We start from the raw sequence: 16,531 nt of genomic DNA on the forward strand, positions 1-16,531 counted from the left end.
GGTGTGTTTACAGATATGTGCAGGTGAATGTGCCTGTGCAGGTCCCAGCAGAGGCCAGAGGAAGGTTCCAGGTGCCCCTCCCATCACTGTCTGATTTCCACACACAGTGGAAGGAGAGAACTGACTCCACAACGTTGTTCCTTGATGTGTGCTGAGGCAAATGTCCCCACTCACAACATGCACACGCAGCAGTTCTATAGGACATTTAAAAATTATTTTTAATTTTGTATGTATGTCCATGTATGTATGTGTACTTGTACTATGTCTGAGTGTACGTATACATGTATGTGCACATGAGTGCCAATGTGCATGGAGTCTTTCGGGCAGGAGTTACAGGTCATTGTGAGCTGCTCTCCATGGATGCTGGAAAGCGAACAAGGGTGCTCCGCGAAGGTGGCAGTGCATAGCTGTATGTAGGAGCCGTCTCTGCAGTCCCTTTAATAACACATGTTCTAGGTCTCAATTAGATAATGTGAAGCACAAAGAAAGCATCTGCAGACATTGATTTTGTGAAAAAACAAACAAAAAACCAAAACACTTTTGCTTCTCTTTTGCTAAAATGTCTCCTGTAGTCATGAACTGGTGCTTCGAGAGATCAGAGGCCTTGCTTCTTCTAAGAAAAAAAAACGGCGCTTCTTGTCGTCTCTTAAAAAAACAAGTTAAGCTGCAGTTTTAAAAATCAGATAAAGAGCACACTGTATCACTGGCTTTTCTGTCGCTGCGATGAAACAGCTGGCAAGAGCAGGCTGACGGAGAGAGGGCTCGTTCTGAGCCACAGCTCAGCGTGGCGGGGGGCTCCAGCAGGAGGAGTTTTTCTTTTCTGAGACAGGGTCTCTCCGTGTATCCAGGCTGTCCTGAAACTCACTCTGTAGACCAGGCTGGCTTCCAACTCAAGAGACCCACCTGCCTCTGCCTCCCATAGGCTGGGACTAAAGCGGTGCACCGCCACGCCCCCCTCAAGACAGAAGGACTTTGAAGCAACAAGTCACATAAGTTCTTTGGTCAAGGAACTGAGTGGTAAATGTTCGCAGCTGCTTAGTTCCATTTCTCTGTTTATACAGCCCAGGATCCCAGCCAGGAGAGGGCAGGACTTACAGTGCGTGTCTCCCTGCTTCGAAGAACGTAATCAATGGATGTCCTTATACTCAGCTGGGTGGTGGTGGAGCGCACCTTTATTCCCAGCACCTGGAAGACAGAGGCAGACATATCTTTGTGAGTTCAAGGCCAGCCTGGTCTATAGCGCAAGTTCCAGGACAGCCAGGGCTACACAGAGAACCCAGTCTCAAAAAACCAAAAACCAAAACAACAACAACAGCAAAGATAATTATACCCACAGTCATTCCCCGAGGGTGGACTGACTCTCAGGAGATACTAGACCACATCAGGTGGATCACACAGCAGGTTCAAACACACAGAACAGGACAGGCTGGAGAAGACTAAGTTCTCTGTCAGACATGGACACGGAGAACAAATAACCATTTGAACAGGAGGGAAGAATGGGTCATCTCTTCGAACAAAAGCAGGGAAGAAATGTTACCAGAATCTTCAGGAGCCCCTTACTGGGCACCAAATATTATGGGGGAAGTTGGGGGTTCTCAGTTGAGGAGTTTTATTAGTGTTTGAGAGAACTTGAGTTTGGGTTCTGGAGACAGGAGGAGAGAGCGCTGTCGCCTGAGTTACTGAGCCTGTCAGCAATGAGGTCAGTGAGCAGCCACACGCAAAAGGTGGGTAGCTTTAGAGACTGAACAAGAAAGTCCAAACCACCAGAGGAATCGCGCTCAGACTGGGCAGGCATTCAAATAGATAGAAAAGAAAAAGGAGAGAGCGCCAACCTAACAGAGCTGGCTGGCTGAAATGATCTTTTGTGTTTGCTTAGACAAAAGTGGCCTCAGGCAGCTCTAACTCACAGCTCTCAGGAACCCAGAAACACAGTGTCTAACAGCATTTTCATCGTATTGTCCCCGTCACAGAACTGCATGTCAGGAATGTCCCATCTACAAACACGGTTGGAATTGTCTTAGTCAGTGTTCTATAGCTATGAAGGGACACCGTGACCACAGCAACTCTTTTTTTTTTATTGTTTCAATTTTTAAAATTTTTATTTTATTTTTGTATTAATTACAGCTTATTCACTTTGTATCCCAGCTGTAGCCCCTCCCCCTCCCAAGCCCACCTTCCTTCCCTCTTCTTCTCCTATGCCCCTCCCCCAGTCCAATGATAGGGGAGGTCCTCCTCCCCTTCCATCTGACCCTAGCCTATCAGGTCTTATCAGGACTGGCTACATTGTCTTCCTCTTTGGACTGGTAAGGCTGCTCCCCTCCCCCCTCAGGTGAAGGTGACCAAAGAGCCAGCCTATGAGTTCAAGTCAGAGACAGTCCTGTTCCCATTACTAGGAAACACACTTGGAGACTGAGCTGCCATGGGCCACATCTGTGCAGGGGTTCTAGGTTACTTCCATGGTCCTTGTTTGGAGTATCCATCTCACAAAAGACCCCTGTGCCCAGATTTTTTGGTTCTGTTGCTCTCCTTGTGGAGCTCCTGTCCCCCCCAGGTCTTTCTATCTCCCCCTTCTTTCATTTGGCTGAGTCTTAGCATCTGCTTTGATACCCTGCTGGGTAGAGTCTTTCAGAGGCCCTCTGTGGTAGGCTCCTGTCTTGTTCCCTGTTTTCTCCCTCTTCCGATGTCCATCCCATTTGCCTTTCCCACAGCAACTCTTACATCAGGAAAGTATTCAGTTGGGGCTGGCTTACAGTTTTCAAGGTTCAGGCCATTGTCATCATCAGGGGAAGCATGGTGGCACGCAGGCAGACATGGTTCTGGAGAAGGAGCTGAGAGTTCTATATTCAGATCTGTAGACAGCAGGAAGAGAGAGACTCCAGGCTTGGAATGGGCTTTTTAAAAACCTCAAAGCCCACCCTCAGTGGCACACTTCCTCCAACAAAGCCACACCTCCTAATCCTTTCAGACAGTGACACTCCTTGGTGACCAAGTATTCAAATTTGTAAACCAAAGCATCTCATTCTCATTCAAAATACTACAATAACCAACAGACTCTATATATCAAACTCTATCAGGCTATCAGGAGACAAGTACTGCTAGGCTTTGAGGCTGTCTTTGTGAGAATTTCTACTGCTGTGATGAAATACCATGTTCAAAGCAACTTGGGAAGAAAAGGGTTCATCTGGTTCACACTTACACATCATTGCTCATCACTTAAGGAAATCAGGACAGGAACTCAAACAGGGCAAGAGCTTGCAGGCAAAAGCTGATGCAGGGGCCATGGAGGGGTGCTGCTTACTGGCTTGCTCCTTGTGGCTTGCTCACCCTGCTTTCTTCTAGAACCCAGGACCACCTGCCGAGGAGGGGTGCACTTACAATGAACTGTGTTCTCCTCTGTCAATAACTAAGAAAACATTCTACAAGGTTGCTTACAGCTCAGTCTTACCGAGGCACTTTTCTCTCACACACACACATACAGAGAGAGAGAGAGAGAGTGAGCTGGGGGTGGGGTATTGCACTCTTCCTTTAACAAAATCCAACAAGATCTAAAATACCACATGAAAGGAAGGCAGGTCTCAGGCTTGGCAAAGACGAATTGACCCTTTGCAGGAAAACTACTTACCTTGTTCAAAGGCGTTTTCTCTTGTCCTAAGTGGAAACATGATGCTTTAATCTGCCCTCAGCCTCTCTCTCTCTCTGTCTATCTGTTGTGTTTTGTTTGTGTGTGTTTAGGTACACATATACATGCCTGAGCATGTATGAGCATATGTGTTAGGATGCAGGTGTAGAGATCAGAGGACAACTTTCAGGACTCTGTTCTCTATTTCAAATATGAGAATATTTGAGGGTGCATTTGAGCTTGAGGAGACTTTCTCAGGTCTCGGTGAGCTTAACTTTCTGGGGTATGATCCTGGAAAATAAATTCAATGGCACCAAAACCTCCCTGATCTAGTCGTTTTTGGGTCCCTGTGTGGTGAAACTAAAGAATGAAATTCATAGACTACAGAGGGTGAATTTTAGAGACATTTTTAAATTATATATTCATAGATGGGAGGGGAGAGAGAAAAAGAGAGAGGGAGGCAGAGCCCTTGTATAATAGGAGTGGTCTCAGGAAGTAGGGGACTTTGGCACACTAGTCTGGGGTTTTTTATTATTATTATTATTATTTTAAAGTACTTTGGGAGCAACTTGGTTGGGCCAGCTATGAAGTGTCCAAGCGTGAGGCCTGAAGTTATATTTTAAGTTTTAATTACTGTGCCTAAGAGATCTATAAAACAAAAATGCCTCTAACTTTCTGGAATGCTGGGGGCTATTGTTCCTGTAAGATAATAAACCGTGTGTTTTCACTTCAGTAAACAAGGTTGGTTGCCCCGACAGCGACAGCACAGGAGGTGCTTGCTCACACACAGACGGGAAGTACTTCAGGATGCATGATGGCCCCTGATTGGATGAATGTGGGAAGTTCGTAGCCTTGTGGGTTTTGACTTTAAAACGCACCTGCCTAATACAATGTGGCCATTCTCTGGAGATCCCAGGTATGGACTGGGCCAGTGTCCATTGTCTTGACAAGGGTTTAATAAAGTTTGCTTCAAATTTGGCTCAAAAATTGTAGCAGTGGTTTTATTCTCACCTGGTGGGATCAACACAAGCTTCTAGCCACAGCCTCACATGCCTCAAGGGACAGACCCGACAAGGGACCAGGAGCCATAACTTCTCTCAGAGCTGCTGCCTAGGGATCCTGCCCTGTTTAACCATTTTCCATCCCCTGTTCTCATTGCCTCCACCGGCTGGTTCTAGGGACTGAAGCCAGGTTCTGCCATGAGTGTCCTTATCCACGGAGGTGTATGCAAAGCCCCTTGTGTGCTTCTGGACTCTCCTCCCCCTCCTTACTTCCACTTCTTCAGATATGACCCAAATTCCAAACAGGCCTGATCCCTTTTCTCCACTCACTGCACACCGATCCCTCCCTGAGCCTGCCTGCTTTCTTGAGCTCTAAGTTAAAAGGCAAAAGGCATCTTTTTTTTTTTTTTTTTTTTTTTTTTTCTCTTTCCATTTCCCTTTGCAGCTGCCAAGGCATCCAGACTCTCCTCCCTTGGGTGCCATCAAATGTCTTTGGGCACCCTTCTGGGTCTGTCTCCAATATTGAAGGCAGAAGGGAAACAACATATTTTCACATCCGGATAACTAACTCTTCAGCACTGTTTACAACCAAATATATGATTGCTTAAGCACTTATCTTAATACCCAAGTAGCCCATCTCAGCATTTACAAAATATTCATATATTTCAAATGGACCACGGCCCAGGACACATGTGAAAGTGTCTCTGTGTATAGGCCAGTCGTAAAACTGATCTTTTCACCTTATATTTTATATTTGCCTAACAAAAAGCAGTTTTGAAATTTTTATGAGCCATTTCATCCAAGCTCATTTTAACATTTTAATCACCTTGTAAACGATTTCTCTGGTAAATCCTAATGATCTGATTTTTCCTCAGCCATTTCCAGAACTGAAAGGCCCCAGATTCCAAAACATTTCAAGGAAGTCAGCTCAAGAGTCCATTTCAATCAGTTAGTACTTTTTTCAGATAAGGCTGCCTGAACCACAGTCCAGTAAAACCAGTTCCTTTTATTGTTTCAAATTCAGATTTTCTGAATCCTTGCAGTTTAAAACCAGCCACTGAAGCGATGGCTCTCACATAGTTTCCAAACCACCGCAAACACTCACATTCCAACACACACACACAGACGCATACTGCAGCTGGAGCAATGGCTCAGCAGTTAAGAGCACTGGCTGCTTGTCCAGCAGACCCAGGTTCAATTCCCAGCATCCAGATGGTGGCTTACAGCCATCTGTAACTCCAGTTCCAGGAGATGTGACCTGGATGTGACTCTTTTGGCACTCTGAGGGCATCAGGCACAAAGATGCTGTACAGACATACCTGCATGCAAAACACCCATGCACATACAATCAAAATAAAGAAACCTTCCAGCATAACACACTCTTATAAACCTCAAAAGTGGTTTGCTAATCACTGCAATTTTCAGCATACAATAGTTTTTAAAAACAGAAACTTAAGAGCGAAATGGACAGAAATTTTTTACTTGGTTATTTCCAGGTGCTCTAGGGACAGAGATGGCTTTTGTGCCCTACTGCTGCCTTAGAAACCACAGCGAGCTAGAATTCTCTCCCTGGTCTACAGCCAAGAGAATTGAGTGTGGCAATCCATGGACAGACAAGAGCATCAGGAGGCAGAGCAGCCTGGGCTGGAAGAGCCAAAGCCTGAAGGGATGTAATTGGCCTTCTTGGCAGAAGAGATGGATGTTCTGAAGAGACACTTGGCTATCCAGTTATTAAAAGGGTGCTCCCCAATAAAACAGGCTCCGCTAGAAGTTGGAGTCGCCCCAGAAATCTCATGCTGGGGAGAAAACAAAACAGGACAAAACAAAAAACTCTGAAACCCTGGATCCAAACACAGGTGGAATTATCTTGGCTCTGGGGAAGCCTTGCAGCTTCGCATCCAGCCCTGTGGAACTGGCGATCAGACCGTGGTGGCTGGGGGACAACAGGTCAGAGTGTCTACTTAGATTCCTGCATGTCACATGACTCCCAAGATGGACTAGGGCAGTCACTGGATCCCTCTGTCTCTCTTTCCAGTGTGTGCTCAATGAATGAATCTCTTTTCTCTGCTTTCTGTTATCAGTTGACTCCTTTAACTGGTTTGTTGAGGATGAATGGCTGAGCCCATCTTGTTACAGCTTCCAGGGTGCAGGCTCTGACCCCAACTCTGGTAACAGTTTCGGGGAGACTGGAGAAAAGGTGTATTTGGTGAAGAGAGTGTCTGTCACTCACAGCAAGTTGAAACTGGATGGGAAGATGGGAGGGTGTCAGCAGTGGCTAGGGTCATTTTATTCCAGGGACACTCCTCCTTTTGAACTATCTGGGCTATCACATCCTTTGTAGACAGGCCTTGTCAAAGCTCCTCTGAGCTAATCTGTGCCTCTGTTGGGCTATCTGGGGCTCTGTCCAGCCATCAGGTTCTGAACAACCATTCAAGGTTTAGAAACAAGAGTAAGAAGGAGATACCCACACCCAAGAAAACATGAAGTCTTTACTATGTCAGGGCTCCTGGGCTCTCAAGAGATGTGTGCAGCCACACTCTGCTGAAGGAGTTCCAAGCTGGGCAGTTTTCAAAGCTGCCAGCGCCACCTATTTCAGGCTGAGGCCTTCCATCTCCCTCCTAACCCAAGCCACCTGCAATTTTCTTAATGAGCTGCTGTGGATTCTGAAAGAGCATCTGCGTGCCCATGACTTGTTTATTATGTATGGGGAAAGACCAGGGATGTTTCCTGTAGAATAAGGCAATAGTCACACAGCACACAATGCCATGTCAGTCAAAGGAACACTGCAGCCATGGCCGGGATCCTGTTAAAAAAAAAAAAAATTGCAACGGTTAAGAACCCTTGGTTGCCTAGTGACTCAACTGTCCACAGGGCTCCGGTGCTTATGGTGATGCGAGAAAGCCTATGGTATTGCCCTGTATATCGACAAGCTTACTCTACAACTGTGCACAGGATAAGGACACAGTTATGGTGCATTTCACGGTTCATTGCATGTAATAAGCATGTAAATAAGCATGTAAAGTCATCTTTACCATTGTTTTTGCTGTGTCCTCTGACTTCCCGAGGTTCCCATCGACAGTAGGCAGTGACACCCCTCCCCCGTGTCACATTCACCGCTTCTCCTATTTGCTTCAACATGCCGCTTGCAGGCATTGTCCCGAAGCTTTCTGGCTTGCACAAGGACATGACAATGGGCCGCTTGGAGGAAACGGGCTAGCAATGAATCCCAGACATGGCCCCGTAGTTATGCCATGTGTAATAATACACATTGCTGGACTAACAATGCAGACGAGGACTGCAATGATTATATAGAATTATTTGTAATTGAAGGTCACAGAGATGCCTTCTTTGGAGGAAGAAATGAAGCTTGTGTCTCTGCTCCTTCCTCCAGTCTGGTGGAAGCAGATCTGGTGAGACCCATGCTGGGGTTCTTAGAAGCTTGGGGTCTCCCCTTTCCTAGGCTCTTTTGCAATAGAAGATTGGCTTTTGTTGGTATAATGTTCTTTTGGAATGTATACACCTTACCCTTGTTCATTCAAATGCTGATTTCTCTCCCCCACTCTCTGGTTTCAATCCGAACATTGTATTGTGATACTTATTCTAAGCATCACCTATCTCAACTTTGTGTAAACATGCCAAAATAAAACAACCAGCCACAATGTTGAGCAATGGAGAGGAAGGAGTAGGCAGGAGAGGAGAGGAGCCAGAGGACAGGAAGGAGTGTGAAGCAGAGGAGACAGCAGAGGCTGGGAGAGCAGAGGCAGGAGGAACAATGTAGAGAATGAACCGGACCTAAGATTTCACAAAAAGCAAGTATAATGGGTGAATTTAAATGTTAGGAAACTATGAGGGCTTGGAAGTTTATGATGGAGTGACTATTGTCCAGCATTGTGTTCTAGGTTAACTAAATAAACCCAGTGTCTGTGTGGTGATTTGGTTATACAGCTGTTTAGGATTAACAACAGTGTTACTGAAAGATATATCAATAGTAAATATTAACCACTTATTACAACCAACTTTACTTATACTTTACTTGGAGTTGGGAGGGTGGAGGCCTGGCTTATGTGCACTAAGCAACAATTATTCCATTGATCTGAAATTTTTCAAAAATTTTATACTTACACTTTATCTAAAGACATTTTTTGGGTGCTGTGGGGGCACTTCAATCATTTCAGTATTTGGGAGGTAGAGGAAAGGGCAGGAATTCAAGGCCACCCTTGGCTACACAGAGAGACCCTGTATCAACAAGCAAAACAAACAAGAGGAGGCCGGGGAGATGGCTCAGTGGTTAAAGCACTTGCCACACAAGCCTGGTGACTATATTCAATCTTTAGAACCCATCCATGTAAAGGCGGAGGCAGAGAACCTGCTTGTGCTAATTAGGTTACTTTCTGCTGTGACCAATGCAACTTACAGGAGGAAGGTCTTATTTGGGCTTATGGTTCCAGTCCATCATGGCTGGGAGGCAAGCAGCAAATGGCAGGCATGATGGCAGGAGCAGGAAGGCGTGAGCTCACACCCTCAACCCCAAGCACAAGCAGAGAGGGGGAATAGGAAATAGGGAGAAGCTCTGGACTCTGAAAGCCCACATCCAGCGATGCACTTCTTTCACCAAAGCACACCTAAACCTCTCCAAACACCACCAGTAACTGGGAGCCAAATGCTGGCGCCTATGGGGAACGTTTCTCATTCAGACCACCACACCATACCACAAAGTTTTCCTCTTACCCCCACATGCCTACCAACTACTACTACTACTAGCTGTAGTAGTAATATAATAATAATAATAATAATAATAATAATAATAGATTTTTATTTCTAGCATGGCATAGTGGCTCCCTGCAGTCCAGGTGTGTGGGATGAGGAGACAGGAACTTCCCACAGAGGAAGACGCCTGACCAGTCTCTGGGCCCCAGGTACGCACACAAGTGCCCCCCCCCCCCACGGGAATGTTTAAAAATTGTGTCTTAGGACAATGTTGCCAGATTTAACCAGTCAAAACCAGTAAGATGTGGACTTCCGCAAATGGAAAACTTGAAAGCCCGCTGGTATTCCTGCTCCTGCAGTTTCCCCATCTCCACCCGCCCCCAGCTCCTGGGACACAGTAAATTGGTTCCACAAAACGACCTTTCTCTGAGAGTATCCGTCACGGCCATCACTGTCGAGGCGCAAAATTTCGTTAGCTCAAATTCCATTGATTACCTCTCCCACCCAGCAAGTAATGATTTTCTGAGACAGTAGGGCTAAGTGCACCGGAGTTAATAAGTAGCCGGGCACCTTTCCAGGAGGGACTGCCTACATGTTTCTCACAACTGTGACCGCACACCTGAAAGCCACTACAGGAAGGATTTACTTCGATTCATCTTGGCGGGTGCAGTCCATCATGGCGACATTCATTCATGGTGTGGGACCCGGCTGCTGGGACCCCTCCCACCTGGCTGACTAGGACTCCGAGAGCAGGGAATGCTGGTTTGCCAGAGTGCTGTTTTTAACTGATGTGCGTTATTTGTTGATTAATTTTTAACACTTATTTTGTGTGGGGATGGAACCAAGCCATGTCACTGAGCTGCAGTCCCAGCCTTGGTTTTGGTTTCCATGAACGAAACACCCTGTGGGGTGGTGTTATCTTAATCCTGTTTGAGACTCTCTCTGGAGTTTGGCTGCTTTTGAACTTACCTCCTGCTCCTGCCTGAGATTATAGCACTCTGTGTCACCACGCCAGGCTCTTGGAAGGCTGTGTCCCCCCCCCCCCCCCCCCCCGCCAGTACAATTCCACTCCCTCTCTTCTCTCCTCCCTTCTGGAGAGGCTGCCTTTCTTTGTTGGACTGATTTCCCTGGGAGGCCTGACTCTGGGTCCTGGTCATTAGCCACACTGTTGGCACAGTCGGACAGGGGCATAGTAGGGGTTGTTATCAATCATTCTGGCTTGGTGTCTGTTGCCAAAGGACAATATTCGTTGCACCAAGTCTTCAGACAACTTCTGACATCATAAGAGGGAAGCTGGCAACCCAGTCCCAGGTGGGAACCCACAGGCAGCAGCCACAGGCTGCTCCCCAGCCTAGGGACTTGTGGTGGATGCTATCTCTCCTGCTTCCAGCCACAAGAGTCTCTGCTTACCAACTTGCCAGGGACTAACCTGCATGCCTAACAGAGAGAGACGCATTTCTGTTTCACCTGGCAGGGAGGACATATAGCTAGGGGATTTAGCAATCGTGCTAACAGGACAATTTAACAGTGTGTCTCTATAGCCCTGTGGCGCCTGGCCTGCAACCTCTGTGTACTGTGATCTGTTGCTCCTGAGGCCATCATGCGTGAAGCATAATTAAATGGTGGGCTAGGGACAACGATGCGGTGAGATACAGGGTGCGCTGGCTGTCACTGCCTTGCAGGTAGGTGGTGTTTGCAATGGGGTCGGGGAGCTGGGACCTTCTGATGTTTGGCAAGGTTTCCACCTTTGAGGCACACACTGACAGCATCAGTGATTTGTTGCTAATAGACACTGGGAACACCCCGGAAAATGACAATGTGAAGCCTAGCGTAGCGAGCTCGCAGCCTGGTATTACTAACCCCTGACTGTGACGCATGATTACAACTGTGGGCAGATCACACACCTGCCCACAGCAGCGTGGCGCGGACACTGAGGATGCGTGTGCGAGCACGGTGCTCGGCCTCAGTGTTCTCCTCTGTGAACTGAGGCTATGGATTGAGGACACCCACGGTCACTCTTGTCTGGGCAGGCGATGTAGAGTATGTTTTCTAACCCCTCACCTGGGCCCGAGGACAAGTGGTGACTGGAGCGCAGAGCAGGAACTCAGGTACAAGTATCAAGGTCACAGAGGTCAACGTAAGGCAGGCGCTTTGACCTTGGCGGTTCTCCAGGCCAGAGGCTGGGGACTGGATCCTGTTACAGGATTGCAGTCTTCCTGCCTGCCTGGGGTAAGGCTCTCTCATCTGGCTTCAGTTCCCACATCTGGAGACTGGTGGGATGGCAGGCCGTCCTGATGTGGCAGCGATGGGCCCTGTGGCAGGGACCCCCTCCCCCCAGGCTGTGGTGGGGGCAGTGTCTGGCTGACTGTCGTCCCCATGAACCATGGAGCCATCCTTAGAGCCCACGCCACCACAGATGCCTGGTGTCTGAGGCTTCCTCCTCAGCTCCAGCCAGGGCTGAGAGTGGTCCATGCTCTCGGCTGCCTGTGGCGGCCCTGGCGCGGTGCCAGGCAGGGCCATAGACAGGCCAGGCCCTAAGCCTCTGGAACAGCAGAAGCAGGGAAAGCAGAGACTTCTGTCACCCCACAGACCTCAGTGCAAGAACATCTGCGGCGCTGGCTTCCTCCCCAAGCTTCGCACTTGCTCATCCCTTAGCCTTCCTTTTCTCTTGATTTTTAAACACGTACTTGTCCTACAAGTTCCACTGCAAAAGCTGCTCCAGCACCAACCTCTGCCATAGCACAGATCACCCTGAATCATTTCTATCCCTCCGTCCCTCATGTTTGACTCACTTCCGTGCTCTTGCTGTGTCTCTCTGCGGCGAGTGGGGCGAGTACGTGAAAGGGACCAGCAGGGGAAGACATTGCTGGGATCTGCCAGTCCCAAACTCCAGACACCCCTCTTCCCAGCTCTTCATCCCCCACCACCTCCACTTAACTCCTCCGGCGCCAAGATCAGAAGTCCCAGGAGTCCCAGGAGTCTAGGGCACGGCTCTAACTGCGCTCCGCTGTGAGGCCAGCTTGGCAGAGAGGGGACAGGTGTGCGCCGGAGCCTGCAAGTTGCAGTGGGCGTTGCCACGCCACCAGGGATCCAGGGATTCCGGGAATCTCGCGCGGCTCCTGAAGGTCTGCCAAGGCGCGGGCATGGCCGCATCTCCCATCCCAGGCCGCTTGGGTTCCAGGGGACCACCGCGACCCGCCCCAGCTCCGCCCAGGAGGCGCCGAACTCTCGGCCCCGCCCCCTCCCCCCTCCCCTCCCCCCCCCGTCCCCGCCCGGGTCCCTAGGTCCCCGCCCGCGCACACCCTGCGACAGGTGAGCGCGGCGCAGCAGAGCGCTCTGGAGCCCCAGCGTCCCCAGCATGGGTAACAGCGCGGGCCGCAGCGACTTCGAGTGGGTCTACAGCGACCAGCCACACACCCAGCGGCGCAAGGAGATGCTGGGTGAGCGCAGTGGGATGCGGGCGGGGGGGGGGGGGGCGGGGGCGCGGGGGGCGGGGGGGGGGGGGGGGGGGGAGGGCGCGCGCCGCGGGCTCTCCGCCCGCAACCAGTAGGCGCCTGCTGTGTGCAGACCCCCCTGCGTCGCGGCCGAGCTCACCCACCGCGAAAACCCGAGCTCGGGAAGCAGGAGACACCTTCCTCCTTGGGATCCTCTAGATCCCACTAGAGGATCGCAGCTGTCCTGCAGAGGCACTGCCCTGGGGGTTCCCCGCTGCGGGCCGGCGGCTCCGCTCCGTGAGTAGAGGGTGAGGGACAGGCTCGCCTTTCTCAGAGTCTCTGCGCCCCGACGCCTCTCCTCTGCTCCCCTCACTTTGGCGCCCTAGCATCTGTTAACTCTTGTGTTTCATCAGCTCCTCAATGTTGTTTCCTATGGGTGTAACTGGCATTATTCAACAGTCAGCTTCCGTTCTGATTGCCGGTGCTCTCCAGGCTGTCTTGGCCAGGTCTTGAGGAGGTAGAAGCTTCCCTCTGAGTCTTTTGAACCCAGGGTGCACCTGGGCTGCTGTTGGGGGTCTCAAACCGTCCTGTGGGTTTGCGTTTTTGTGATTGTGCCACCTGTCTGGGTAAGTCATGTCCCCCTTCTCGTGTGAACCTTGGTTCCCCCTCCTCCAGGTGTCTTGGCTGAGATGCTAAGGCTGGGGCAAGGAACCCTTTGCCTGGCTCCCCAGCTTCCCTTCCTGAATTCTCTGGGCACCTGGCATTAGGTAGAGAAGACCCACAGGTGCTCATGGGAGGCAAACAGACTGCACCTGTGCACACACACAGACACACACACACACACACACACACACACTTCTGCACAGTGGTTCCGCTGCCTGGTGAGAGGATGAGGCAGGCTCCCTGAAGGTCGGGCGCTGGTACGGTATCTGCCACTCCAGGATACATGAAAGGTCCCTCTCTCCTACTTGAAAAAGTGAGCTTCAAATTTGTGACCCTCTGTTCCCTGCCTCCCTAGTTCTGGGGTTAAAGAGGTGCGCAACCGAGCCAGCACTCTCTAGTTTCAGTTGGCCTCAAACTGGCTGCAGACAACGTTGCTGTCTGGGTCTGTCCGCCTCTACCATCCTAGCTCTGGTATTAAGGCCCACCGCACCCAGGGGTTACAAGGTGCTAGGAAGTCAACCCCGGGCTTTGCAGATGTGTAGCAGCATCTACCATGGGGCCTCATCCCAGCCCTTTCCAACTGAGAAAGCATGGGTCCTAGGACACATCCAGACTTCCTAGAGAGATTGGTGGGGGCAAGGGGGCAGGGCTGGAGCGTGAGGAACTGAGGGAACACTGCTTGCAAGGTAGGAGAGCCGTCATCTCCGAGGCTCCTCACTCACGCCCCGGCTATAGGGCCTCTGGCATCCTGACAACCCATCCGGTTGGTGCCCGAGACTTGGGATGTGTGTGTGTTCTTTGGCCAGCTTGAGCTCTGGTCCTTCCTGCTGGCATGGTCCAGTGCCCCCTCCTCCAGGAAGCCCTCACCGCACCCCACTGGCTGCTCTGATGGCCCTGACCAAGCTGGTAAAGGCTGGGCTCTGCCTCCTCAGCTCTGGTCTCCACAGCAGCAATTTAGTGGCTGGTGGAAAGGTTGGTCCCATGGCCAGAATTCCAAGAGTCGCTTGTGAGTGGCAGGTGAGTCAGTTTGGACATGAGGAAGTTGCAGCTTGGGCAAGAGGAAAGGCCAGCATAGAACCTTCCTTCCGAAGCTGCTGTTCAGACTTGGGAGGCGATGTGTGAAGCAGTCTGGCCAGCATCGCCACAGACGTCAACAGTAACTCTTATTGTCAACATCCTGAAGCCAGGGCTGGGGACTCACCGAGGCTGGGGACAGATGGGGACAGAAAACTCCGCAGATAATTGTTCTGACCCTTTGCAGACAGGAGAAGCCATTTGCCCTGGACCGAATAGGCCAGAGGCCACTGAGGCCTGGATTGCTCAGGTTCAGTTGTATTGCACACGGCTGGCTGATGGCTTCCTCAAGCTCCGGAGCCTGACAGGTGTTCGGTTAAGGTCAGAATCTCCCAGTCAGGTCCCAGGAAGTCATTGCTAAGAGTTGGCCCCATCGTTCTGTGATATGAATGACCAAAGTCCACCTTCCGTTGCTGCCTAGGCTGAGGACATGCTCCCTGGCACAAGTGTCTAAGAAAATAGGGTCCCATGGTAGCGTCTCCCCAGGCCAGGGGAGGCAGGAAGCTGAGCCATTATACACTGAGCCAGGCCCGGGAACACAAGCTTGGGTTTGTGTCTTTGAAGATAAACAGCTTTGTAATTTTGTTTGCTTTTTTAAAAAGAACATATGAAAGCAAGGTAGACACACACACACACTCACACACATATGAGGGAAACCAGGAAATGGAAGTCAGTTGTTGGATTGTTTGCTTAGGAAAGGCTAGGTTGTGACTTCTGTCAGGGCTGTCAGTGGCGATGGCCTCTGGGAAGAGCAGATGGCCCCAAGCCAGCAGAGTCGAAGGCACAGAGGGAGCTGCCAGGGGAAGGTGAGGCCCTGGCCACCTAACCATGGCCACACAGACTCCTCTTCCACACAGGAAGCCTGCCTCTTCTGGGACCTGCAAGGGTCTGGCGGACCCTGTGGCCTCCTTTGCCAGGCCCAGCTCTGTGGCTGTCTCCGGCACCATGGTCTTTCCCGGGAGCCTGGTGTTTTGTGCCCGGTTATGGGCCCACGGTTTTACGGTCGGGGATGGTGCTGTGATGAAAGGCGGGCGTGTATAGTGCCGTGCCACACAGGAATGGGAAAACGGGGCGATGGGGATAGGACCCCCAGCAGCTCAGGGGCAGCAGCCCTGCTGTCCCGTCATACTGCCATGGCCTAGCCTCTGCTCTGGCCTCTTAGGGACACTCCGGCACTGACCCTGTAACTGCATTTCGCCTTCTCTCCAATCTGGGAGGCCCAGGCAGCTTCCTGGCCTTTGTGAGCATTGTTCAGTCTGGGAGGACTATTTATTTTCGTGCTTCTGGGGATGTTGGAACCCAGGACCTGGCACCTGCTAGGCTGACACAATGCCCCTCCTACGCCCAGCTAGACCTCTTCATCAGCTGACCGTGTATGTATTCTTTTGGTCTTAGCGTCAATGTTCTTTCCACAGAAACATTCTGACAACACACAAGTAGGTACACAAATGTCCCCTCACGCTTGTGCATGTGCACAGGGTGGAGGTGGTAAATGGGAAACCACTGGCTCTCTCGAGAAACTGAGTTGTGGCATTTGCCAGTTGCTGTAACTATTTCCATCATGGCTCCTCCCCTCATTCCTGGGTGCACCCTTGAGGTAGAGCTAGGGAAACATTCCCACTCCTGGTTCCTGCCCGGGAGCCCTGTGTTCTGACAGACGCATCACCACCCTCCCCTGTCACCATCCTCCCCCCTGCTCTCCCTTAGGGTGCCACACCCGCTACCTTTGTCCCCAGCGGCTGCCTTTCTCAGTGCTGGGAGAGCTCGCCTGTGCCTGGTGCCCAGGAACTCTGGGGGCGAGAGAAACCACAGGCAGGGGACCCTCTAAACACCTTTGCCATTCCTAGCCAGAGGCCACCAGGGTCAGCCTGGGTGCCAGACGCACTATCTGTTGAGGGCTGCTTCCTTGTTCTCATGCAGCTGAGGAGGCGAGGCAGCACTCTGGTCTGCTGTCTGAGGGAGCATTCTGGTCTGCTGTCTGAGGGAGTACTCTGGTCTGCTGTCTGAGGGAGCACTCTGGTCTGCTGTCTGAG

The 16,531-nt window shown here is 50.7% G+C and overlaps 1 protein-coding gene and 1 long non-coding RNA gene across 5 annotated transcripts in view; one reads left to right on the forward strand and one right to left on the reverse strand.

Annotated features, from left to right (window-relative positions):
* Positions 1 to 235: 235 nt before the first annotated feature.
* LOC129666198 (uncharacterized) lies at positions 236 to 12,502 on the reverse strand. Of its 2 annotated transcripts, none has more exons than XR_008718506.1 (4): positions 12,120 to 12,502; positions 3,197 to 3,352; positions 2,751 to 2,849; positions 236 to 1,185 (listed from the first exon to the last, which is right to left on the reverse strand). It is a non-coding gene; the product is annotated as an uncharacterized LOC129666198 (long non-coding RNA). The 2 variants fall into 2 exon arrangements; XR_008718507.1 differs by lacking the exon at positions 12,120 to 12,502 and adding an exon at positions 11,389 to 12,085.
* Positions 12,503 to 12,629: 127 nt separating this feature from the next.
* The window catches only part of Degs2 (delta 4-desaturase, sphingolipid 2), a 102,547-nt gene continuing 98,645 nt past the window's right edge, over positions 12,630 to 16,531 (forward strand). For 2 of the 3 annotated variants that reach the window (XM_055592837.1, XM_055592834.1), the window contains exon 1: positions 12,630 to 12,767. In XM_055592837.1, the coding sequence (XP_055448812.1) occupies positions 12,686 to 12,767 (82 nt within the window). In that variant the 5' untranslated portion in view covers positions 12,630 to 12,685. The remainder of the gene's footprint in view (positions 12,768 to 16,531) is intronic. The other variant, XM_055592835.1, reaches the window with a different exon arrangement.

This window comes from Psammomys obesus, unplaced genomic scaffold (genome assembly GCF_907164565.1).
Source record: "Psammomys obesus unplaced genomic scaffold, mPsaObe1.curated_primary_1811, whole genome shotgun sequence".
In the NCBI taxonomy this organism is placed as follows: Eukaryota; Metazoa; Chordata; class Mammalia; order Rodentia; family Muridae; genus Psammomys; species Psammomys obesus.